General features: G+C 41.4%; 1 protein-coding gene across 1 annotated transcript in view; it reads right to left on the bottom strand.

Annotated features, from left to right (window-relative positions):
• Positions 1-26,404, bottom strand: part of NTRK2 (neurotrophic tyrosine kinase, receptor, type 2) — a 212,503-nt gene that overhangs the window by 36,336 nt on the left and 149,763 nt on the right. Inside the window, exons 13-15 of the mRNA XM_014936305.1 lie at positions 20,723-20,853; positions 14,298-14,470; positions 10,360-10,594 (exon numbers count right to left, since the gene is read on the bottom strand). Of these exons, the coding sequence (XP_014791791.1) occupies positions 10,360-10,594; positions 14,298-14,470; positions 20,723-20,853 (539 nt within the window). The remainder of the gene's footprint in view (positions 1-10,359; positions 10,595-14,297; positions 14,471-20,722; positions 20,854-26,404) is intronic.

Raw genomic sequence — 26,404 nt, 5'->3', positions numbered from 1 at the left:
CAAAACCAAACTCAGTCAGTCTTTCCTCATAATTGTCACAAAGGAAAAAAAAAAATGCCACAGCAAATTTAAAGCGTGATTATTCCAGGTGAAATCAAGAGTTAAAATACATTGATCAGCAAAGACAGAAGATAACTTGAGCAAAGTTATGCTTCTATAGGCTTTAAACTAAGGCTTATCTACTCAGCCTGTTAAACTCCTGAGACCAACACAAATATCTCTGGGGAATAGCTTGAAAACAGACAAGATAACTTTTATGTCTCCTTGGAGAATACTGCAAACATATAAGACTAAATGAGGGAATAGTTTTGAAACTTCATTTGCATCACCTCTCAGAGCTGGTAGCGGTATCTGAGCATTTCAATGGGTCTGACTATGCTTCCAAACCAAAGACATGAGACATCGCTATTGCAATATCAAACCCTGCATGAGCAGAACTGGAGAAGAGAGGTAGGAACTGATTGTATACTGAGTTTAATGCAAGCCTTTCAAATCTGCAAAGGCTGGACAGGAGCTTTGCAAAGGATACTGTTAAGGGATAAATAAATAGAAAGTTCTGAAAGTAAATTCAAGGGTATTAAGCTAGGTATGTTTCTTGAAAGCATTTCAGTACAATGGGAAGAATGAAGTTACTTCCCACTCATGTGGCTTTTCTTCTGCAGATTTGTTTACCGAAGTCATAGAGACAGAAGCATTTGAGTCACCATGGTATTTTTTTTTTTTTTTTTTTTTAATCTGTTCGTGATATCAAAGGCATATTCCCTTACTCACCTTAAATCAGGCCTTCATCTCTTTCTAAAGTTAGGCCACAGAAGCTTTACAGCATTTTGGAAGTATTTTGGTTCCATTTTATGTAAGACTAGATTAATGCAAAGCTGAGTTATCTCTGAAGTCTAACTACAAAGTAATTACAAAAGATGGAAAATCACCTCAGCTCTGGCGTGAGAGAGATGGAGAGATGTTCCTGATAACTTCTGGAAAAATTCAGTATTGTTCATGATGTCTGATACGGAAAAGGCTTCAGATAAAGCATTTGCATTACAGCTTCACAGGTACCCTAAAGTATGTCCATGTTCTCTGTCACCGATGCCAACAGGGTCAGATTGACCCGTCTTTGCTAATGATTTCCCTTCCTCTCCACATTGGACAGGTCACATGCAAACTGCCTGCCTGGCCAGGTCCTCCATCAGACAGCTGAAGGACCCGGAGAGCAGTGAAGATCTAAGTGACCTGCAGTAACACACACTGCTTCCCTTGTTCTCCATTTCCACTCGCCATCAGTCGCTCTTTGCTATGCATGCACCAATCTACAGAGCCAGACTTGTGGGCTTCGCTCTGTTACGAGCTGAGGCTGTCCTCTTATCCTCTCAATCCATCCTGTTACACATAGCACTTCATAGTCTAATTGTCTAGTTCTTCCTTTCTGTGCTTCCTGAGTTCTGTGAGCCAGAACAGTGCTCGTTGCCCTTTGAGCCTAGGAAGAAAAATAATGCATATTTAGGAAAACTGCCTAGCAACTGCTTTCCTTATTGCAAGGAGAGAGCCCATTTGCATAATAAAACTTTCCAGCTGGAAGCCTGCAAAGACTCTGCCGGGAGCTGACTCTGTGATGGGTTCTCAAAGAAGAACTCCAGTTCAGTCCTGCTCCGAGTGGGCTCTCTGTGCTGTCCCCACCATCAGTGGGGGTGGCAGCATGGTTGCAAAAGGTGCACCGGTACGTAGCAGCAGCCAGGAGCTGCCACTCCAGTTTCTGACTGTGCTCACAGCATTCCCAGGGATCTTTTCTCATTTGGTTCCCACATCATCTTTCCCTCACACTGTGTGCATCACACATCACAAAGTCAACAGCTTCAGCTACTAACCTTTGGAGTTCTGTCATTTGCTTTGCAGAATTCCTGCCAAAAGCGACAATCTGTAGCGCTACAGTACAGTATCTCTCTCTCCAGATATTTACACATGGTTCCTCCCCACAATTACTAAATGGCAGTAATGGTCTGCATGAAGACCTGGCCCAGGGAGAAAAGCTACAGAAATCACTTCATCATTTCTCTTGCCATTCTATACCTGGTCTCTAGAAAACGTTGTCTGTAAACTTTTCACTTTCTAAAGCCTCAAACAAAACATCGACTCTAGTAAAGTCAACAGAAAAAGCCTCCACCAATCTTCCAACTACAGTCCAGCAAAGTGTGAACACCATTGTGATGGAGGACATGGCCCTCATGCGCTAAACATCAAAACAGCAGCCAAATCATTTCAGCACCTGCAAAAACGGCTTTGTAGGGCTGTGCTGCTACTTAATGGAATGAGCTGATTTTGATCAGAGTTCTGCAAAGCTCTCCAAATTGCAGTTCGTAAAGCTAATTTCAATGTGTGAATCATTGCTTTCCTGCAATTTATATCCATATGTGTGGTTATTTTTGAGAATGATTCAGTTTTGTATATATAATTTTAAAAGGACTTTTTAAGTTAATGAACATCTGTGCTAAGAGGCCCTCAACAGAAAAGCTTGTGTCAGCCACCGGTGATGCTGACTGTGTAAACTTCCTGCTATTCTATAGGCATGCATATGGATCCTAAGGCTCTTACTAACTGCATACAGCAGGAGTAACCCTGCTGAAAAACACAGCATTAAAATGCTTTAAAAATGGGGTGGGAAACCCAAAATTTCCATCCTTGAAAACTGTAATATTTAGTTTATAACGAATTTGGGACCAAACAGTAAATTCTCAAAGCTTTGAACAGAGGCAAACAGAGTGAAAATTTCCATTTGAAAATTTCCAAACACTTTGATTACATTTTTGATCTACGTACATTCCAAGCTTTTAGCTACAGTGTAGTTTAACAGAATTTCTGCATTTTCTGGCATATGTTTCTAGGTGCTGCTTCCTGGATGGACTTATTTTCTCAAGATGAACCTATTTCTTGACATCCTGCATGAGAACTACGCTGGTGCAAATCTAGTGGGGATGGATGTACAAAGGAATAATTAGACAACCAAATTCAATAGGTAATCAAGTAACTGGTCACAGAAGCAAGGTCACTCTGCTCTAGTTTGTCTTTTAATCAGCTCCATTTTTCAAACTAGTCATTATGTTTTTCTGTTTCTGCATTCTCTACACTCTTTGATCTCACAGACTGAAGGAGAATGTGCTTCAGGAGCTGTGGAGCTGGCTTCCCACTTGCACATTTCATGTGAGAGGGCTTAAATCTGGCAATACAAAGTATTTTCCAACCTCCCAGTTAAAAATCTTATTTTCTGTACTACCATCTTGTCATTAACCCTGCAAGAAAGAGTTTACTAAGAACTGACTGTTAAATGCAGTACCCTACACATGTTATACATCTGGTGTTCCTTCTCCTAGCCCTATTATGCAAAACGTTCTGGGATTCCCCTCTTAGGACTTGTGTCAGTAAAGACGGATGGAAACATAAGACCAATGACCCTGGTGTGAAGGTGGTAAGAAAACTTCACTTGGGATGTGACTACATCTGTAGCCATGCTAAAAAAGAAGGAACTTTATGTGCTTGAGTCAAAGCTGAATTTGGACTCTCCGTGTAGAGCTGAGCAGGTTAGAAAACTGCAATTCCAGACAAAACACCAGCATCAGGGATGTGTAAGAGCTGGATAAAGAGCATGCTTCCTGCACACAACAGAATATACTCTGTCATGGACAAGTAGTAATAGGCAACAAGCCGTGCTGATAATCCTTTAGCATCAGGATAACACCATGTCCTGGTGTACAGAAGTTTCTAGATGCTGCCATTGTGGTGACCTTTACAAAGCTCCCGAAAGCTCTTCAAAATCATTAGGCCTAATTCTGTTTGCAATTATGTTAAGTTCAGACTTACGGCACTGACTTCAAGGCAGCTAGTTCGGATTTACATCTCTCAAGCTGGCCTGTTATTTTCTGTACTGTTTCCAGTTGCATGAAATCATCTGTGCACGTCCTCCAGGGCTGTTGGAACCCTCTGTCCTCCCCAGCACTATACATGATGCAATGAGCCTCTGACGGAGGAGGAGAGCCGAGAAGTCCATGTAGGGAAGCAGATAATTTCCTTTTGAGCAATGCATGCAAAAATAGCAGCTAATAAAAAGCCTTCAAACTGTGACAATTCAATACACACACCTACGAAGACGCCTTGACAAGCTGCTTGACTTCTCAGTAACTCTTTCTTGTTTTCTTTAGTGCAGCCTCCTCCAAACTCCCCCACACAGGTATTCATCTCTGTAGTGATAGCTGAGACCTGCAGGTGTTTGCTGCTATTGCCCTTTCAGAATAGACAGACACTTGTTCCTCACTGTAAACATTTGTATCGTGGTGCTTGCCTGGCTAGTTAGAGCCCAAATAATGATAAAACAGCCTTTTCTTTTTTTAGCCCCTTGCTGTCATGCATTAATTCTCTTTGCAAATAGGCATTTGGTACTGGAAATAGCTTAAGCGAAATCACTCTCCAGTGATTATTTTACTAGCACTATCTTTTAGCAAGTGTTTTATATAGAGGGTCACCAGAAAAGTGTATTATGTGGTTACCAGAAATACAGCACTCTACAGTATTAGGCTCACACATGAAGGAAGGACTGTGCCTAGCTGGCAAGACGCTCTTTGCCATTTCACTATTCTAATACTAATGTTATTTCACTGTCTTCAAACTGCTACTTTGGCTTTGATAGGCAACACTGGAGATCAGCATCGGGACTGTTTGCCGAGGACTGTAATACTTCAAGTGTTACACCAGTTTCTCAGAAGGGTTTTTGACCTTTTTATGTAGAGAGAAGGTCTGAAAGCTGGGTATTTTTAAAATTGGCCTGGAATAGGGAATTGTGAATCCTTACTTTTTCTGAAAGTCTTCCTGGGAGGCTAAGAAGTGTTATAACTTCTCATGTTTTATCTGAAAGTGCATGGGAACTCTATGTTTTAAAAAGATATCCTTTCCCAAAAATATGCGCTTACTGTTAACATTAAACTGAAGTGATCAAGAAACAAAACGTTAAGGAACGAAGCCACAAAAACCTAGGAAACTTCCTTAAAAAATTTTCTCACTTCTTCAGCTGTTTACTTTTGGTACCATGATTCTTTTTCTTTAGTTCTTTACTCACCACCAAATTAGACAAGACCTGAATTTTAATTTTAAAAAAAAAAAAAAGAACAACAGCCCCCAAAGCAGCTAAAAATAAGAGAGAGACAACAGTCTTTCTCAACCACCAGAAGTACAAAATGTGCCAGTATGAACTGCAAAGTCATTCACTGAGGGATTGAAACAAAAAACTTCCAAAAAAAAGGGATGTTCTTCATTTGGAAAGAGTGGAAGAGAGAGTGGCCCAGGGCACTGTTTAACAATACAGTGACTATGTGCCAATGACATAGGCCATGTGAGTCTAGGATGTACTGTGCAGCGCGTTTTCATTAGAGGCTGGGAAGCACCTCTGATCCAAGAGCAGGCAAAATCTTATTTGGAAAGTACTGCACACAGTCTTAGGAATGTCTGTACCGGAAAAAAGACACTAAACTGCTGTTTCACACGCTGAAAGTCATGGGAGAGGGCTACTATGAGGAGAAGAAAAATTAAGAACCTTTTCTCCTGACAGCATGCCTTCTTTAACCATCCAAAAGAGTCTAGGAGGGGACAGGAGTACTTTTTCTAAATATACTTTAGATGTAAAGGCTAGGAAAGGAGGAGAATAAAGTGATCAAGTGGGTATACATTCATTGTGAGTTAATCCAGGTTACTGATTAAAAATAAAATTTGTAGCCATTAGGACAAAGAGGTTGTGGAGCAGTCTTCCAGTGAAAGCCCTGGCAGCAGGATCCTGCTTATTTGCAACATCCACTTTGGTGGTAGGGTCTGTGTGACAGAACAGGAATGATCCAGGAGTTAGAAATTCAAGCTTCAGAGACAAAAGACTGCTGCTATCCAATTTTGTGGTATATCCGAGAGACATTTGAGAAGAAGCCTCTCAGTGTTTTTCATGCTGCTCCATATTTATTTATCTAAATAAAGTCTTCATGACTTTCATTGGGTTGCCTGCATTTTTACTTCCCCTCTTGCTGGCTTTGAGTGAACTTGAGTTCCTACACATCTCTGAGGTACTGAGGACAGGTCACAGGGCCAGATGTACCCTGAGCAGTATCTCCAAACCCCAGTAGTGCCAAAGACTGGTGCAGCTGGCTCGAACACTCATAGTGTTATGCAGTTTGCCAGTTCAGAAGGTAATTCTCACCGAGACAGACTGATGGGGGTTGCTGTCATCTCCTGATGTGTGTTGGGGGGTGACTGACTTTCAAAGATCTCTCAGGAATTTTTGCCAAACATAATTTCTCTTTAGGGGTTTAGGACACTCTTAACACCTTTGACATCTCCTCCTCTTTTCCCCTGGCATATTGGAATTTTTAGGAGGTTTGGTGCCTTACATAGAAAGGGCTAAAGTGTTAATGACTATGGTGGTTTTCCATGTGGCTTGAGGAGGTCTGAGGTTCTTTTAGCTCCTCCTGCTTTAACACCTACTGCTTGGCTTTCTGCAAGAGTGGAAGGCTCGGGCTCAGTAAACTATGTTACTTCTTCTAATCCTACATCCTATGTTCTCCGTAAATAGCAAAACATGGTACAAAATATGCAGAAGATTTTAAAGAGACCCTAGGTCACTGACCTTCATACTGAAACACATCCTCTTGGGTTCTTCTGCCCCATCTGTGCCAGAAGTGGAGGAAACTAATTTGTGACTTACGAATCTCTCTGTCCCTTCGAGGCTAGTTGGGCCTAAAGCAAGATGGAAACCTCGCTAATAACCCCAGTCTTTTGACAGATCGTCCTGTGGTTTGTACAAAAGGAGGAAAGAAGTCCTTATTTTTTCCACTGTTCCTTGTGATGTTGCATAAAGGCAAGTTATACAATAGCTAAACAGGGATTACACAACTGAAGTCCATAAATCTAAATCAGAAACAAAGTCTCTATCCTGCAGTGGACAAACATAAAAATGTGGAAGGGTGAAATTCTGGTCCTAATGAAGTTAATGGCAAAGCTCTTCCTTACTCTGGTGAGATCACAATTTCATCCAAAATCTTGGCTCAAGCCTGAAGTTGGCTGACCAAGCTGGATATATAGAGCATATCCCTGTTAAGTTTTTCCAAGTAGTGGAATAAAATGACCACCCCCCAAGGTTTTTTTTAAGTTTTTTGCTTATGATAAAGAAATGCAGAATTTTACAATCGAGTACTGAGCAACCACTTGCAAACCTGAACTGGAAGCCTAAAAAGGGTCTGATACACTATCTCTCAGTGCAAGAACAAATATTAGCAAATGCTTCCCATGCTTCAGTGTCAATACTTAAAGCCACTAAAAGCTGCTGCTGAGTCACGCTACTTGGGTATCAGAGGGAAAGATGGGAAAGCCTGACCTGTGGGGGTTGGGAGTACAAACAACAAAAAACAGGCATCAACAAAACAAATAAAGCCCTGAAAATGACAAACCTGAGACCTAGGCTCTGCAAGTAAATAACTTTGTGAGACGATCCACTGTGCTACGAGGACTGCAGTGCTGAAGCTGTTTGGCACACAGACCAAACTAATTACTTGACAGTTGTTATAGTTTGGCCTGAGGTGGACAGCAGTGCTTTGTAAGAAAAGCCACTGCAGTTTCTTCATGTCGCTAGGCTCATCTGGTCTATTGAAAACGAGTGCTGTTACACTGAATGCTAGCATGTACACCAGGGCTTCCCCTCCCCCTTGCGCCCCCGCCAAGATTCCTGCCTGATAAAAAAGAAAGGAAAAAAGAACAGAGGAGAAAAATGAAAGCTTGTGCAATCACAGCCACACATCAACATGTATTCCCAGCCCAAAGGTTATTTCTCTCTCCCTCTTCCCTGAAGCATCTCTTAACAACTGAGCTGATTCAATGCAGAATGTCATTAACAATCTAACAGTGAACAAGGACTGGGGATCATCCTTATCTTACAGAAGCAGGCTATAAATAATCATCTTGGGCAAATCTAACATCCTGACAGAGTGGTAGGATCCCAAAAAACTAATTCCAGTGTATTAATAAACACAAATGCTGAACCATTTCTTGCAGAGCTTTTTGGAGCTGTGTAAATACTTCCAACAAGCATCAGATAAAGCTGTCAAGGTTGGGGAAGAATTGCTTCTATGTATGTGATTAAGCCTGAGTAGTTAAAAAGACTTAGCCTGCTATAAACAATTAGGTATGGTAGGTCAGTGTCATCCCAGTGTCATCGCTGACAGTTTCATTACTTAGGTCTGCCATGCACATAATTCTCTAGGCAACCAGCTGGAAAGCCATCATAGTTTCAACTGTTTCATGACCAGCTTCTGACCAGCCTATATATGGCCCAAATAAGGCAGGCCAAAGGCTTAACTGTAACTTCCAAATTTTATCACTGTGAAATATGGTGGCAGAGCAGGCTGTCTGTCCTTCCTCTGCATCAGTTAGAAGCCAGATGGAACATGAGGGGCCAGATAAATGGTCTTTCTTGTTTTTCTCACTGTGCAGAGCAAACAACTACCCAACTTTAAGTTTCATACCCATCCATCATACTGCAAGCCATACATGCATGGCATGGAACCATGCTACTTCACATTTTTATTCATTCCCTCTGCCACTTGTCTACGTATTTCTCCCTTCACTCACACTTGTGTCTTTTACTAACACCTCTCCACACTTACCTTTCCTGCCTTTTTCATTCCTTCTCTCACATTCATAATTACACCCTCTTCACACTATCCCCTCTTTCTTCTCCTTTGTAACACCCTACAGATCCTACAGATCCTCCCTTGGCCGCAAAAAAAAGTAATGGAGAGAAGAAGGAAAGAAGTGAGTGATTCTATATAACAGGCAGTGATAAATGCAGCATACCCCTTGAGTGAGGTCCTTTGAGAAGTACTCAAGCGCTATCCAGGTTACCCAGAATTTCCTTCAGCAGACCCCTGCTTTCTCCAGATCGTGGGTCATCTTCTAAATCTGTGCTTCATTGGGTAGAAGCTTTGCTTTTCTTTGCTCAAGGATTAAACCCAGAGGTATACAAGCAGGCAAGGTGACACCAGATTCAATACACTATCGCATGCCTCTGCCAGGCCTCACTTGTTCTCCAGGAAGCCTATATGTTTACCTAGCTTCCATCCCTTTTTGCAGGTAGTTTTTCTGCATCAAGGTGCATTAATTTTTTCCAAAAATAAGCAGAGCATTAATTGTTCCAAAAAGCCTGCCTCTGACTATCAAGGTCTTTGCCCTGTCCAGCCTCATCCAGGTGTAGAGACAATCTCTTTCCAGGCATCCCATAAACACTGATGCTGCTGAAGTGACACTCTCCTTTATGGACAAACCAGCCCAAATTGGGTGGCTAAGGAAGAGTCCTTCATTTTCTCTACAAGGAATTCACTGTCAACAAGTCATGTGAGAGAGAGATACAGAAAATGTGCTTGAAGATGCTGAGTGGCTTACCTCACAGGATAAACTCTAGGGTTTATAAACAGCTTGGCCATGGACTGCCTTCCTCAAGCCACAAACACCAGATAGCTTCAGTTCCAACCATCAAATTACACACGTGGTAGCAAACAGCATATGCTGTCAACTACATGACTTGCCGTAAAGACAACATCAACAACAGTAATTAATGTACTCAGTCCTGCTTATCCTAGCAATCCTAGAACCCCTTTCCAAACTTCAGACGTCATTTTATGGCAACCAAGCTCAGGGAAAATGGCCTGGGTCAGATGAACAAACGTGATGGGCTACTCTTACCCATCACAAAACAACTCTTCAACCATAAGCAGTAAGCTAAAGACCTGGCCTAAGGGAGGAGAAACTTATGACAGCCTTGCAGGTGTTGAGTATATAACAATTTCTCACCTAGTCTCTTCTTTAGTAAAATAACGGATCCAGTACTGCTGCCCAGTACCTATTCCTCCTCTAGTAAACCGAAACATTATACAATACAAACATTATACAATTTCCATTGGTCTTAGCAATATATAAAAACATATTTTAATAACTTCAAAGTGTTGGGCCAAATTTGATTAGCCAATTTTTCTTTTTCTCTGTTGCTGCTTCTTCTTCTCTAAAGCTAAGAAAACATGCAAAATTTCTACCCAGAGAAAAAGACCTTTTTGTGGTTTATTATTAAAATATAAAGGCAACATATATAAACAACAGGACATGCCAATCTTACTCTGATTAACTCTTTCCAAATTTACCAAAACTTCATAACTCAACCCAGGTTCTCCATATGCCAGCCTCTAAATTACCTGACAGATAGATGGTCGAGTGTAAAAGCAGAATCAGTCACATCAATGTAGTAAGATGACTGAACAAGACCTCGGTTATTTCCAGTTACAGCAGTTCACTTACCCTATAGTAGTCTGTGCTGTACACATCTCTAGACATCCCAAAATCCCCAATCTTCACCAGCAGGTTCTCACCAACCAGGCAATTCCGGGTAGCAAGATCCCGATGCACGAAGTGTTGGGATGCCAGGTAAACCATACCAGCTGCAATCTGCTGGGCAATATGAAGCATCTGGGATTGGGTCAGCTCAGCAGGACGGTTGCCTTCTGCCATCAGTACTGCATCTGGTCCATGTGCCCTGCACCAAAATACAATCTGATTAAGTGATAGGCCGCTTGTAAGCTAGAGAGGTGAAAGGCATAGTAAGCCTAAAACCCCAACTAACTCGCTCAAATATAATAACAAAAATGGCTATAAATTCATTGATGAAATAGGGCAAAATCTGTATCTTGGCTTTTTTCATTTACTGTTTTCCTTCATTGTGTGAAAGATAGGTGGTACAAAGAGCATTACGCAACAGGTGATATATTGCTTATTGAAATAAGGCACATGCATTCAAAATAACACTCCTCTGTCAAAAACTACCTTTCTCTTGTTCCATTCTAGTAATCTAGTAACCTGGATACTTTTAAGATTCGGCTGGATGTGGTGCTGGGGCATCTCGTCTACACCATGCTTTTGCCAAGAAAGGTTGGACCAAATGATCCTTCCAAGCTGGTATTCCATCATTCTGTGATTCTTTTCTAGAGAAAGGCTGGCAAATGCAGCTGTTTTGTAACTGAGGAAAACCTTATCACTCTGTGAGAGTGAAAGGCCATAAAGTGAAAGGCGTAGCATCACTTTTCCTATGACTGTCATTCTTTGATTTCCACAGGGAGACAGTCCATTGACCCTTCCATCTTTTCTTAAAGAAGAAAGAGCTAACTTCCTTCTGAGATGCCATCTGAGAAACAAGGGCAGCAATTTTAGATTTATGCTTCTAATTCCCTATACAAATGCATGGCACAAAACTGGTTTTGCTTCTTTCAGCACTAAGGGTGAGTCCTGCCTGAGATAGGAATTCTTCTTCACAATAGGAAGAGGACACAAAACACACACTATCTATCTGGAACAACTAAAAAGCTTCAGAAACGTGAGCTTTTCAAGACCTAGCAAGTCCCTAAGATGCAATAATCAACTGATTAATGAGAAACTTGTATACGCTCCAGCAGAAGGAGAGCCGTTTTGCCTTTAGAAAGCCCAGCAAAGTACTGTAACACATGTGGTTCACCCATCTTAACTACGTTAGCTCTGGTATACATGTGTAACATCCTAGTATCTTGAAGACAGAAACACAGAAACATTCCTACACACAACATTTTACAGTTAGAATTACTAAGTAATCCTTATCCAATTAATGAGGTCATCTGGCAATCATTCTTCACATGATAGACCTCATAATGTTCTGAATATCTCTGTCCATCCATTTCATTATTCAGGGTTTTTGGGAGTCTTTTTTATTCGATTCCTGCAGACTATTCTTTCTGAGAGATCACATATCTCCTCGTCCTTCCTCAACTTTTTTTTTTTTAAATACTCTAGAACTGATTTTTATTTTCTCTCAAAAGTCCTTCCTTCCTACAAAAAGGAGTTGCAGAGAATCACCTTTCTAATCAACAGAGGTGAAGCCTTAATTTTTCCCTAAGTAGAAGGCACAGGATTTTGGAAAAGAGTTCCAAATGAATCAAAATCTGAGATCAAATCTGACACTACCTATTAGAAATATGATATTAAAATTGCCCCAAGGGAAGAACTTCATGAGTGAAGTGACAGATGTGAGAAAGAAATGAAGGAGGGTGTCTATCATTGCTGGGATTGCATCTAGTACCAGGCAAAGAAGCTCTCTTCCACAGTGTACATACATTCAACTGGTCTGGGTTGGTGGGGGGATAAACTGAGGGATATGAGATCTCCAACCAAGATTCAGAGGCAAATTGCTATTGAAAAGCACTGTACCTTCTCGTTGCATGGATTTTTTTAATGACTGCTCTCAGACATGAAGCTCTGAGTCGCTAAATAAGAGAACTCTTCATCTTTTGCTAGCTTCCTTGAGGACATGGTCTGTATCTAATGGAACTTGTGGATTATTCTTAGCACTCCATCCACCTTGCTGTCCTCTTGGTGCTGGCTGTAAATGAGGTGCTCCTCAGTGTCTGCATTGACAGAGATTTCTTTGGATCCGCTAGCCAGAACAAGCATAGGGCAGGCATGACTTTGAGGCTTTAGTCCTAGGTCTGACACAGCCCTTGGCTGCGTGCAGATAGCAAGACTCATTGGGGTTAAATTTCGATTTTTGTGTTTCCCCGACAGCCTTTGGTGGCGCTGCAGGGTAAGAAATACAGACTTTTACTTACAGCCTGCTCACAACCAACCTCCGATCTGCAGCACAGGCTGCAGCAAATGTGAGAGGAATGACAAATTGGAGCTTAGGTTTAACAGCTTGTCCCAGCATAATCATTTTATGTTCTATAGACAAGGGCTGATTAATAATTTAAAAAAAAAAAAAAAAAAAGAGAGAAGATCTAAAGTAGGAAATATACTGTCTGATAAACTACCTTTCTGTACAATAATTAAAAATCAGAGATAGCAGGTAAGAAAAGGCCAATCAAAAAGAATAAAGGGTAAGTATTTCTTATGAAATAAGAAATTATTTCTTATCAGCTGCAAATCTGGTTTCTTCTAATGGAAATTCAATGTTCTGAAAAAGTACTGGGATGGCATCTTAGGAAACTGCTATTCTCTCCTGGTCTAAGCAGAGGCCCAAGCTAGCAAATGTAAATGCTGTGATACAGCTCTGATAACATACTTAAATTCTCTGCCAGAGAGACAATCAGTTTCAGAAAAATAGTAGGTTTTGCTCCGCGTCCCCAGTTCAGTCCCCAGTCTCCCTGCCAAATCTGGATGCTAGTTGATGTTATTTGCTTTTACAGTGTGGCTATTTGTTCAGTGAAGATTAGGTAGACAGCAAACTCATTTCACATAGGCTATCAAAAATGCATAAATGGTGATACCGTTTATTTAGTCACTAGCCATTTTAGTCAGATAGAAAATCTGAATCCACTTAAAGGAACGTGAGTTTTGATTGTTTTACAGCTGTGTCACGGATATCATTCCAAAATGGTGGTACACCTAGTTATCTTAATCAGGAGAGATCTTGGTAAACTGTGATATCCTTCAGTGAAAATGAAGACCTTGAAAGAACAGTCCCTTATGCAAATGGGTTTTTTAACATAAGAACAAAAGCTGTCTCTTAACCGCTTATTTTTATGTCAATGGGTGCAGACTAGAGGAAATGGCACATACACAATCCCGCTGTTCATAACTTCCCGGGTCATGAGTTACCTATTATTGTGAACCTTAGGCATCATCTATTTATTTATGTCTGCTTTACTGCCAGATTTGAATTTCTGATGCATATTCCTGAACAGCGTTATGAAATACAGCCCTAATCTGGACCCCAAGATGTAGCATTTTCCATTGCACTGAAGTTTCCATGGCTTACAGTTTTCTTGCTTCAGATTAATGGCAGTCTTTCCAAAACACTGAGAGGAGGGAAGAGAAAAGGGGTTAGATTTCAAAAGTTCTTAGATGTCTACAGATAGTGATAGGTGTTGAGTGGGATCTTCGCAAGTGCTACCAGAAAGCCTGCAAGAAAATGATTCCTACTCTAAGATATATAACCAAACAATTCAGAATACACTGAAATATATTGAAAATATTATTTCTCTGGTTCCCATTACTTTTGCGCAAAGCATAAGGCTTGACTTAATGGTTCTTCCAAATTAGACAAAGAAACAATAAGCCCCACATCCCCGTACAGGAGACAAGAGTTTCACAGATTTGCACTTCCTAGGTGTCGGCATTTTCCAGTGGTAGTAGTTAATTTTACATTAAGTGCGAGTAACACCTACCTTCTATGCCCACTTTTGGCTCTCCAGCACAATATGTGTTCGTGGATTTACCTGAGGAATTTGTTAAGATCTCCGTGCTTCATATACTCAAAGACCATGATGAGCGGATCACCCTCGACACAGACACCGTAGAACTTGACGATATGCTCATGTTGCAGGTTAGTTAGCAGCTCTGCCTCGCGGTGGAAGTCCTTGCGGGCATTGTCGCTGGCATCCTTCAGTGTCTGGAGGAGAAAACGAAAATGTAAGGAAGGGGAGATATTTGCAGAAGGTAGCAAACACGTGGGATGGCACTGAAGGGGTAAGATAAGGACACTCTGCTGCATAAAGGATTAAATAAGTACTTTCCTAATAATTCCCTTAGAAATGCAGACACGATGTTTAAGTGCAATTAAATAATAGCATTACAATTTTCACTCTCCCGCCACATGTCATCCCAAACAACGATTTTTGTTGTAAGAGTGTGTAGGAATACTCATGATCTTACTATGCCAAGTGTTCTCGAAACACAACAAATAAACTGATCTTACCCAAAAAAATATACTTAGTACACAGCTGGTTCATATCCTTTAGCATTTAACTCAGGCAAACCCTCGTATCCTGTCAGTATTTACCTTTCTTGTAAGTTTTTTACAATAAAACTCTGCTTGCTCCGTGGGAATGTAGATGCATTCTTCATATATTACTAATGTCATTGTTGCTGATGTTGGCCCCTATAGTGTGCTACATATTAGGTAGATTTATACATGGGTTTTAGCCCTGGACCAGAACTTACGACCTGAGACTTCAGCCAGAAATGCCTTTAAAACTCAGCAAATCTACCCACATGCCTAAGATTTAGCATATGTATAAGTAACTGGAGGATCAATCCTACACTGATAGGAAGCAGATCCAGATCAGAATTCCGGGGTTTCCATTTTTCTCACTCCCTTTTATTTATACAGCTCTAAACTCCTGCATATTTTCATTTTGATGGAAGTATATCAACAATGGATCAAATTGAAGGCTTAAACATTGTATAATGAAATAATGCTAATTTAATTGCCACACCTAGGCAGTTTCAAATCCCTTCTTGAGAATTACACTTCCTGAGCAAGGTGTGCGCACTTTCATGCACTAAAAAAAGCAAATTCTGACACCATTTAAATGAGGACTAACTATAATTGACAATAAACCACTAGCAGGCTTTACTTTCAAAAGGTAGAGTGGTTGCACTACGCTGGTTCAAACAATATTTTTAAAAGAGTAAGAGAAAGATAGTAAGTTACCAATGTTCATAAAATTATGATTCACAGAAACTGATGTCTGGCTCTGTTATTCTGGATTTTAACTACACCTAGATTTAATACAAAAGACACAAAAGTAGTGGCATTGTTTTAACTAAAGATGCTCTTTCCTGGCTACTTTATTTTCTACCCTGAATTCATATACAGACTATGGGACCACCACATTCGGCAGAACAGACACTGAATGTGTTGATACTGTGCAATCATTCTGACAACAAACCCAGTTTTTAGCTGCAGTGGCCATGGTTTGCTCAGAGTTTTTCTTTAACAAAGACAATTCTGTCTACTTTTCTAGTATTATACATATGCATGTGTGAAAAAGGGACTAAAAGATGACTGTTGGAGAAAACGCTTGTTTTACTGGTGAAACTGCAACCACCAGTCTTGAAATATGAACACCTACCACACTAAGGTCCACATGGGAGGACAATGAGCAGGGCAGAGCGGGTGGCCATCTACCAAATTCAGGGGCTTTTTTCTGTGGATTTCAGGCTCTATGGATCCTAGAGGCAATAGAAATCACTCATGCCACAGATGTCTCTTCCCTGAGGGGCCCACTAACTTGTGAATCTCATGAGTTCTCAGGCCCAGAAACTCTCTTCCACAAGTTTTACCAATAACGATGCAACAAAGATATTGCATCATCAAAGCTTCACTAGTTATTAAATATTAGTATATGTAGCTATGTCATCTAAGGTGGATATCAAAGTGTCTCCTCACTATGGTCCCCAAAAAGTAACATCTGAACCAAGTGAGGACTGAAATTGAAATGTATTCCACTGCTTTCAAGCTCTGGAATGATGGTTTAACATGATACAGGCACCAGTCCACAGTCCAATCTATGCTATATAATGAAATCACTGGGAACAATTCTGTTGTCACTTGGGTTTCCTCTGGTGGTTTCATGTGTAAAGCAATTGGACTTTAATTCTTCTCAACAACAGAATTAGAAAAACAATTCATATAAAACCCATTTTTAAATAATAGCAACCTGGAAAAAAAAATGACAGGGAGAAGCACAGGTTGACGCTCTTTCCAACAGGCTCTTTCCTTGGAAAGGCAGTAAAAAAGCTGACAGCTCTGCCCTATGAGGATGGCATATTGTATATTTCAGAAGACACTTTTTATCTCACAGAAACAGCAAAATTATCATATGAGAGAGCAGTTGCCATGGCAATTACACATTTTCTGTCAAACAGCAAAATACAGAAAGGTCTAAAATCCAGGTAAAACTCAGGCAGGGTTTCTACAACCAAGGGGGGACTTGAATTTCTGTCACCCACCATTGCAAAACCCCCTTTTTGTTATTGCATGCAGCTCATAGAAGAGACACAATGCATGAGAGATAGCTGACACAGTCAGGCAAGGAGGAGACTGGAAAGTGAAAAAATTAGGCACATAGAATTTCCATAGAAATGACATTGATTAATGCGTTTAGCTTGTTCTCAGTGCAAGAGAAAAAAATAAAACCAAAATAAAACCATAAGAGCACAAAGAAAGAAAAAGACATATTCATTTTTATTATCATTACTGGTAAGTACGCCAAAGTTCTACATACAAAGCACTCTCACCAGTTGACAGGAGTTTTTCTTGAGTAGGAATTGAGATACAACCACATGTACTTTCCAACCACTGAGGCGAGCATCTAAGGAGGAGGGACGCTCCCTTGGGCAACAGAGGGACCCCCTGGCTGTTACAGGAGTTCCACATCAGCTGAGTTCATCCTTGTGACAGCTGGACTGCCTCCTCATGCTTATTCTCCTCCACAGAGTCCTTGCCCAGGTATCCACATACCATCTGGTCTCTGCAGACCCGTGGTCTGTAGCAAGTGCAAAATGCCAGCTCCTTAGTCCACGCTGACACCAGAGAGCTGCATTCACAGATGAGTCAGAGTAAGAGCAAGGGGATGTAGCTCTCACCAACATCAGTATAACTTGGTAATGAAACTCTCATGACAGTTGTCCTCTATACAGTTTCATCCTTCCCCTATGAAATCCTTACTACTGCCCCCCATCACCATACAAGAGCTGAGTGGTATATTTCCTCAAGAAAGGAAGGGGTGGTTTTGAACCTTCTCTAAATTAAAGACTGGAAGAGCTGGAAACCTTTGGTTTTCCTCTGCAGGTGCTGTAGAGATGTTCTTTACCTCACTCATATGGCAGTCTGGGAGCTGAGCACAATCCTAGAGCAGCACAGGGTGAATCCCCCTCCAGCCTCCCAGAGGAACCTGAGGCAGATGATAATCTGTGCCCCGACAGTCATCCTCACCTCCAGCTCCAGCCAGGTTTACTAGTGCAAGACTACGCCTGGGGATCCAGCCCTATGAGGTGACAATACAGGTCCAGGCCTGAACAAACACTGTGGCATGGCAAAATGGCCTGTAAGGAAACAATGATTTTTCCTTCCTTCACCCTCTGTTCTCTCAAAGTGCCTGCAGCAAATGGTGTACTGATGTGATGTGCAAAGTCACCCAGGGGGAAGGCTAGTAAAATGTCCATGCAACCAGCTTAACCTCTGGTTGAGCTCTCTGCTCACAGGGTCTTACCCATAGAAAGCATTTCCAAACACTCAGTGTTCCCCTCAAAAAGCTTGATGGTCGAAACAAATTTACACAGATTGTCTTACTCATCTTCCAAGGAGCAAAAGCTCAAGCACTTTGGGTTGTTTATGCTAAGCCTGACTTTGGATCTTCCCAGATTTTTCTGGGCCTCTTAGCTCCTAAATTATTTGCTGCAGCAATGCCAGCATTTCAGATACCAGCTGGCCAAACAAAGAGAAGGATGCGTGTTGAGTCAGACGGAGTGATGCTCAGGGCCAGGCATGAACCATACAGTTGCCCAGCAACCAGCAGGCACAGGCAGCCAGTGGGGACCACCAGCCATCCCAATCCACCCCGGGCAGGTAAGACCGTGCCTCCTTGCTGTCAAAATTCCCTTGGCACTGCCTTGCTCCTCACCAACGACACATTCCCACTGGGGTCACTGAACCTATTTCCTGGAGACAACTTTGTTGTGGTTTTGCTCAGAGGGGTGAAGTTCTCTAAAACCTGTGGTGTGGGTCAGGAGGAGCTGCTCCTCTAAGACTAAAAAAAAAAAAAAAATCACACATTTTCACAGCCAAACCCAGGGCCCAGCAGTGGTGTCCAGACACAGTCTTCTGGCTATCTCTCTGCATTATCAGTGAAGTCCCATCCCTGGACCTCCACTGTGACGGCAGGACACCTGTTGGTACCACAGTCAATGAGAGAAGCACCAGGCAGTTAGCCCCTATCTGATATGGGAATCAATCCAATGGCACAGCATGCCAAAAAATTTGCTCTATGGCAGCACCCAGAGTCACATTTTCACGCGCAAACGTGAGAAACACTGTAGGCATAACATGTCCCCAGAGGTAACTCTTCCCACAGCTGCCTGCAAGATCCTTGTTAAGGACACTACAAAGAGTGGATTTCGTTTGGGAAAAAAAAAAAAAATGAAGCATGACAAGTGGTCCAGAAAACTGATATATTTGTCATCTAAACCCATGGAGACATCTCTCCCTTTTAAAGCTGAATGCTCTTCCTTGTGAATTACACTAAGAAAGAGCAGCAGAGAGAAAGCATGGCACACCATTTAACAGCAGCAGTGTTAGGCTCCATTTGGTCAGGACTTTCAAAGGGAGAAAGTGAATGAAAAGACTTTTATTTTGCTATCAAGCAGTTCCCTGAAGTGATAGAGGAAAGGTAATTTCCACTCTAGCTTCACCAAAATACAATAGAAAATTCATTCAGATCTAGTTTTGTCATCTCCTATCTCTTGCATTCTCCTGTCTATGATATATCCCTTCAGGGCTTAATTTTTTCTCACCAGTCAATGTTCCTGAACAACTTCCAAGTATCAAAAAGCTTATAACCCTGGCAAACCCCAAAAACCTGTTATCTTTGATGGAACAAGAAAGCACTCTACAAGTCCATCCTCCTTTCATGTTCTCTCACTGCTAGACCCAAAAGTCTATTTCTTATTTCCAAATTCAAAAAGATGGTCTACTTGATTCCTTTTACTGTATGATTTGACCAAAAATGTACAAATGGTTGTCTAATTGCGACTGGTCAAACAATATTATTTTCTGATCCCTAGGCACAGCCCAAATTCTAAATGTGTATTCCCCCTGCATATAATGAGATACTTCAAATGCTGAACACCTTGTTCAGCTTTTGGCAGAACACTGCAGCTGGAGATAAGAGATTGTTGTCAGGGAGACTTTGCAAACTCTTAGAACGTAGTTTCACTGATACTGTTTTCTGCTGTACGAGGTCAACATTGAACCTCAGCCCTTCCATTCTGAGAGACAAAAAGGCTTGGTACAGTGAAGCAGGCTTGGTGTCCCAGGTCTGATATCAAGCTGAAAATCTTCTTACTCCTTGGTAGATTCCCAATGTACCATGCAATCTGTGCCCTTTAAGAGAACCAAGCAAATCCCTTTTTTTGTTGTTTTGGGGGTTTTTTTGTCCCCCCTCCCAGCCCTGAAATGTGAGAACTATTATGTATACTTTAAATTCTAAGGTTATTGCCATTTTCATGTAGTTTCCTTCTCCCCTGGCTTGTGTTTTGGGAGAGCTGACTGTAGCTTTATAATAAAGAGCCGCTCCTCTAGGTCTGACATATCATGACATCTGGATTTCCATACAGCCTGTGTTTAACAGCATATGACAATATTATCCACAAGTTTGTTATAACAATCCTGGCAGCTTTACAAATGACAATTATCTACAGACAATTTCAGTGGCTGACAAAGAATGGCACAATCCTGAAAAAGAAAGGTCTTCTTTGACTAGCAATTATACACATAACCTATTCACTTAGCTAGTAATTGATTATTTTTTTAGACACACATATATGTCACATGTAATTTTAATGACCTAGACGCTATTTTTCACTAATTATACTTCAGATAGATCATAAAAGATTTTGCCCCTTTGTGACACAATGTTTCCTGTTTCCCCTCTTTTCCCTATGAAATTCAGACCTCATTTTATACTCCACAGCAAGATCAAATATCGCATTCTCTTAACACTCCATTAGCCTTGTGAACCCTCCCACATATATCAGAGCAGTTACACTGGGCTACGGAATAAGAAAACATCACCATTTACAAACAAAATAGCATTAGTTGCAACTATGAATTAATAATGGGAACTCTAGATTCTTTTACCTTCACTGCCACCAAGATCTTGTCCTGCTCGGGACAGAGGTTATAGCATTCCGCCAGAAAGACTTTTCCAAAGGCTCCTTCTCCCAGTTCTCTTTTGAGGACGATATTATGGCGCTTGATGTGCTGCACAACTGCGAAGAGAAGACAAAATGGAGGTCAGAAGTGAGCTGCAAGGCCAGGATGAGACAGGATCCATGCTTTCGGCCACGCGGAGACAGGGTTGTCTGTAGAGTGGAGTGCGTGTTGTGGAAGGAATCAAAGAGCCCATATGTCATTCGTTAGTGCTTTGCTCAAAAAGATCAAGTTAATATATTTCTATTCGGGTAGTAGCATATTTGCTGGATAAAAAGACATGGAATTAAGAGCCACCTTTATCATTGTGTTACAATGACTGCTGCAGAGCACACATAACAGCCAAAGCTGCTGCTTTTTTTTTTTTTAAACATGAAGACAAAGAATCAGAAAGCAACCCAAACCTTTCTCACATCACTTCTATTTTTGTACTTCTAACAATAGCTAAACTTTCTCATCCAAAGCCAAAAAGTTTTAAAATTAACCTAATCCAAGAAAACAAAACGTTCACTGTTTCAACTAAATCCAACTTACTCTCTGGTTCTCTTATCACTTGTTCAACTGCTTTCCCTGTCTGTGCTATACTACAATTACAATAAGATAGAATTTTTTTTCTTGCAAACATGATTTACAATATTGCTCTGAAGTAAAAGAAATAAAAGATGGACAAAGGTTTTAGACAGCATAGTGGACAGAGCCTTAGCTGAATTGCTGCCCAGAATCAATTGATTCAGACATTAAAGTCCTTGAGCATTTTTGTTCGAGTCATTTTACATTGTCCTTTCAGCATAAGCTTCCATTAAAAGATTTAATATTTAAAAGATTGTACCGAATTTTGTAGAATACATTATCAGTTTGCAATGTTCAAGTTAAATAAAGCAGCTTTAAGGGCAGTTTAACAGGCCAACTCAACAGGGTTGACAGCTTGTGTTGCTGAAATTGTACAAAACAGTCAGCATCTACTGATGAATTTAACCTCGGTGCATTTAGCTGCTTTTGCAAACACTGAAATTTAACACTGCCTAGATAAAGCCTATTTGTAACTTAAATCCTAAACACAATGAAGGAAAAAGTGGTGCACGGGCATCAGGCTGGCTTCTGCAAAGTCACCAATCTCACCTTGGCTGCTTAAGTGTGGGGACCACAACTGAACCCTATATATGTTTAGGATATATTCAGATGCAGACTGATCCCTGCCTCCACGTTTGGCCACACGTCTGTTCCAAACTGGGTGATCTCTTACGCAGAATGCACATTGCTTCCACTCTTAAAAGATGGAAAATGGAGTGCTGCTGGTAACGGCAGTGGGGAGACAGGGCACAGCCTGTCCCCACTGTTGTCACCAGCCTTTGGAGAAAGGGCCCACAGTCTCTATGAGATAAAGATACGTGTGTCCCACACCCTGACCCTATAACAACACAACCCCAGTGCACTGCATGTAAATGCACTTTGTATCCATGTGTGTGCATGCGAGAGGAGTCCAGTGTTGGAGCACAGGAGAGCCAGAGATGTCCCCAGGTACCTCCATCATAAGTCTGCCAGGCAGACAGCACACCTGAGGAGCAGACCTCCACCAGCCCCAGTTGGCACCTGCCAGAAATCCCCAGGTCGACGTGCAAGCAGGCCCACCATGCCCTGGGAGCGGAGTGAGGAAAGCCAGCTTCTCCCCACACCACAACCGACACACCAGGGCTTGACCTGTCCCTGCAGTTGGTGGCTGCGGGGGGAACATTGCCCATGTCCTCATTCGATGCCAGGTCTCTCAGCAGAGGCCACAGGTCCCATTAATAGCCAAGTACACATGAAATGAGACTGGAAGGTACCAATATTTTTCACTCTTGTCAAACTCCCGTCTAGCGTAAGATCAGATTTTATTGTGGTGAAGCACTTACATGGGTACGCTTGCTTTGGCCAGCTACCTGAGCAGCTGTCCTGCAGAAAGTAGGAGTTTGCTTTATATTTTCACATCCTCCTCAGCACTTGCTTTTCAAGGTAAAGTATAAAATGTAGTCAGCACAAGACATGCCTGAACCAAAACACACCTTTTCCCCATAGAAGCAAGCTAACTGGCATCCCTCACTTCTCCCAATACCAGTGGCAAGGCAGACATGCAGGCACACTGCCTGAGCACAGGAGCATGCTTTAAAATAATAAATCTGTGCTTTAGAAAATGCCTACTAATAAATGAGCACTCCCCACGACCTCCTGCCAAACCTGCCATTCAACCCTCCCTCTTGGGGGAATTCTTCTGTTTGCCTCTACTTGACCAGTATCACCAGCAAGGTGGCTCTCTTCCTTTCCTAGACAGAGAAGGTCAGCTCCACGTCACCAGTCTCATCATCTTAAAATGTCCACAAAGCCTAGAGAGAGGCAGTAGGGCTGAGATCCTGTTCTACTGGCGTCAGCAGCAAAACTCCAGCAGAGGCAGTTTTTCACTTGGTTGTCTCCACAGCTGCCAAAAACCTGGTGATGAACACAGTCCACTTTCTGACTTTTGTGTGGGTCCCCTCCATTTTGAACCCAGCACACCCCTAATGTTGGCCCTAGCAGCACAAAGGAGTTTTGTGAAGTTCCTGGAGGACTTCACAAACAATAGAGTAAAAGTAAATAAGAAACATATCAACTGTAGTACACTTACAGCTGCTGCTAAATGCTCTTATATAAACCAAGCATTTGAATAAACAACCCATCCCATAAACCAAACTGTTAAAACTGAAACACAGCAAGCTGCAGAAGAGATCTGCACAGAATATATTTGCAACTTGTCATGCTCTATCCATTCCTCTTACCTTTCTGAGCTGCACCAAGTTACTAAACAAATAAAAAGTGACAGTAAATGTGACTATATGGGCAGAGATTAAATATAAGAACAATGTAAGTAAATCAAACACATATGATGTGATGGAAATATGAGCTAAGGAAAAAAATCCGTTTAGCACACTTAGGGCCCCAGCCATAATGACACCGTTTTCAGTGGGAGGAGATTTCAGCTGGAGATACACTGAAAAATTCAGGTCAAAATCTGCTTTCAGTTAATATCAGGATAAAGCCAATTATCTCTGTTGAAGTCCAAGAGATTATCCTGGATTTATATTGAAGAAACAAAGCAGAATCTGGCCAAAGAGGTGGCAGATAACTGAATTACCAAAGAAGTGGTCTCATAACGTTGTCTCATATGCAAAGATACACACATATTCAAAGGGCAGTTATGTATTTTCCTCCTTTTGGGTCTAAATGGTGATTGCCTTTGAGCTGCCATTTGTACTTTCAAAAGCACATCATCCCTGGTTTAAAAGATCTTGTGATTACTGTAAAAAATGCATTCCATTAAGCTAAAAGCTAAGTCGGGTTGAAATACTTAAGAAAATAATGAAACATAAAATATGAAGTGAGACTGAGCAAACTAAACACGGATAAATGCCAAGAGGAGGCTTTGGTGTTAAATAATAACTACACAGCTGTGCCCATAAAAGCAGGGGACTCCCACAGATGACTGCAGGGAATCAGCTGGCAACAGGGAGCACAACTGCAGGAAAGGGCTCTCTTCTTATCTTGAGGTCTCAGAGACATCCCACCAACAGAGCTGGACTTCTAGGACTTCTAGGTATTCCACTCACTAACAAACAGCAGGTCACACTGGAAACGACGCATCAAACCCTTATCCTGCAAACACTATCTGCAGGCATGGGATGGCACTCCCCAAGTAACCTACCTTTGATGGTGAGGTTGAACAGAGAGGGTCACACCATGTTCTGGAGTGGGTCCCGTCAAAATGGGGAACTCGAGATCACGTCAAGTGATTGAATTCACTGGGTTGGATGTGACCGATTCCAGCCACAGACAGCAGGACACTCAGCAGTATAAATTATTAAAATGTTTCTGCATGTAATTAAAATTGAAATGCTGTGACAGAGTGAAAATGTTTTACCCTTGGCCACAAACAGTAAGTCTGAACAATTTATCACCACACGTGATCATTATACACCTAAGTTGACCTTCCACACAGCACAGTATTGAGTTAAATGACTTGTGCATGGCAGAAGACTGCCTCCAGAAAGCAGCTGTGCCAGTCTTGATTTGAAACTTTGAGCTATTAACTTGCCCTCATATGCAATCATTTTCAATGTGCATGAATTTGCATGAAAATGCATGCCTTTTTCTGTGTCTCTTATTTTTTAGCTTGTCTGGTTTGCATCTCCCTCTCTTGGATTTTAGGAGACCTTCTCTGCTAGCTTGAGCAACCTTTTAAGGTCTGGTACTAAATATACATAATCAACACTGTTCTTGTTCATCTTGGTAAGGCAAAGAGATGGAAGCCTCTCCCAGGAAAACATTTTCTCCAGTTTGCCATTCATTTTTATGGTTCTCCTCTGGCAAAATTTTCAACAACCTTTTAGAAGAAGTTTTTTCCAGTTGTTCTTCCCAACTGGAAGCCACATGCTTGTGTCACTCTCCACAAGGTTGTGATTTAAAAAAAAAAACAACAAAAAAACCAAAACATCAGCTCCCTGTATCTCTGTCTAAAAATCACAAAAGTCCTTTTAAAGCTGGGTGTCCTAAAGAGCACAAAAATTATAGTTATGTGGTGTGCATGATTGTGTCTCAGCTTGAACACCTCACCCAATTACAGTACCACAAGTGCTGCAAGTTTCAGATGTGTTCCCATATGCCTTACGGGCAGAGCAGAGGAGAGATCTGTCCTGGGGAGAGGCTGCAACATGGAGCTTGATGGACAGTAAGAGCCATAGCAGACAGGCTCCATCATCGCTGCGTACTGAACTACCAACACTAGAAGATCCTGTTGTGGCGCATGTCCACTTATATCATCTGCTGAGTCTGCTTTCTAGGACACTGTCCAATTTGCTAGCAGTACACATGTGGAACACTCCTGATGAAATGTGTTATGCCAGGACTCTAAGAAGAGAATGAGGATCTTCAAGATGCCAAGTAAACAGGCAGTTAATATAAACTTATTTAGAGTTGCATAAGAAAAAAGCAGCAGCAGAAAAGACTCAGCTTGTGATTTCACAAGGTGCCACGAAAAGACATTTTGCAAGTTTCTGCATTTCTCCCATTTTATTTTTTTTCTGCAATTGCGAAGATTCAACTATTTCTAAGATCTTGTTAGAAAAAACAGGTATAAATGGGTGAGTGATTGTTTGGACAGTATACCAAATTTGTACAGCGTTTGTTATTCAGACAAAAGGAGGGATGGAATTTCAGAAAGAATCCCATAGCAGGAGGATACAAAATCACTACAAACAGCAGAGAGCAAATCTAGCCTGATCACATCAGATTCTGCAGTAGCAGCATCTCTACAGTTCTGCATGCTATTGGCGGAGTAGAAATTTTGGTACGTTGAGATATGTACTCTCTAACAAGGCAATAAAAGCCAACAATAACCACTGTTTCCCCCTTTTTTTTTTTTTTTTTTTTTTCACTCTAGGTCTTCCGACATCAGATTCTGCAGTAGCAGCATCTCTACAGTTCTGCATGCTATTGGCGGAGTAGAAATTTTGGTACGTTGAGATATGTACTCTCTAACAAGGCAATAAAAGCCAACAATAACCACTGTTCCCCCTTTTTTTTTTTTTTTTTTTTTAACCTGTC

This window comes from Calidris pugnax, unplaced genomic scaffold (genome assembly GCF_001431845.1).
Source record: "Calidris pugnax isolate Ruff unplaced genomic scaffold, ASM143184v1 scaffold2, whole genome shotgun sequence".
In the NCBI taxonomy this organism is placed as follows: Eukaryota; Metazoa; Chordata; class Aves; order Charadriiformes; family Scolopacidae; genus Calidris; species Calidris pugnax.
This window is presented reverse-complemented; position numbering and strand designations above follow the sequence as displayed.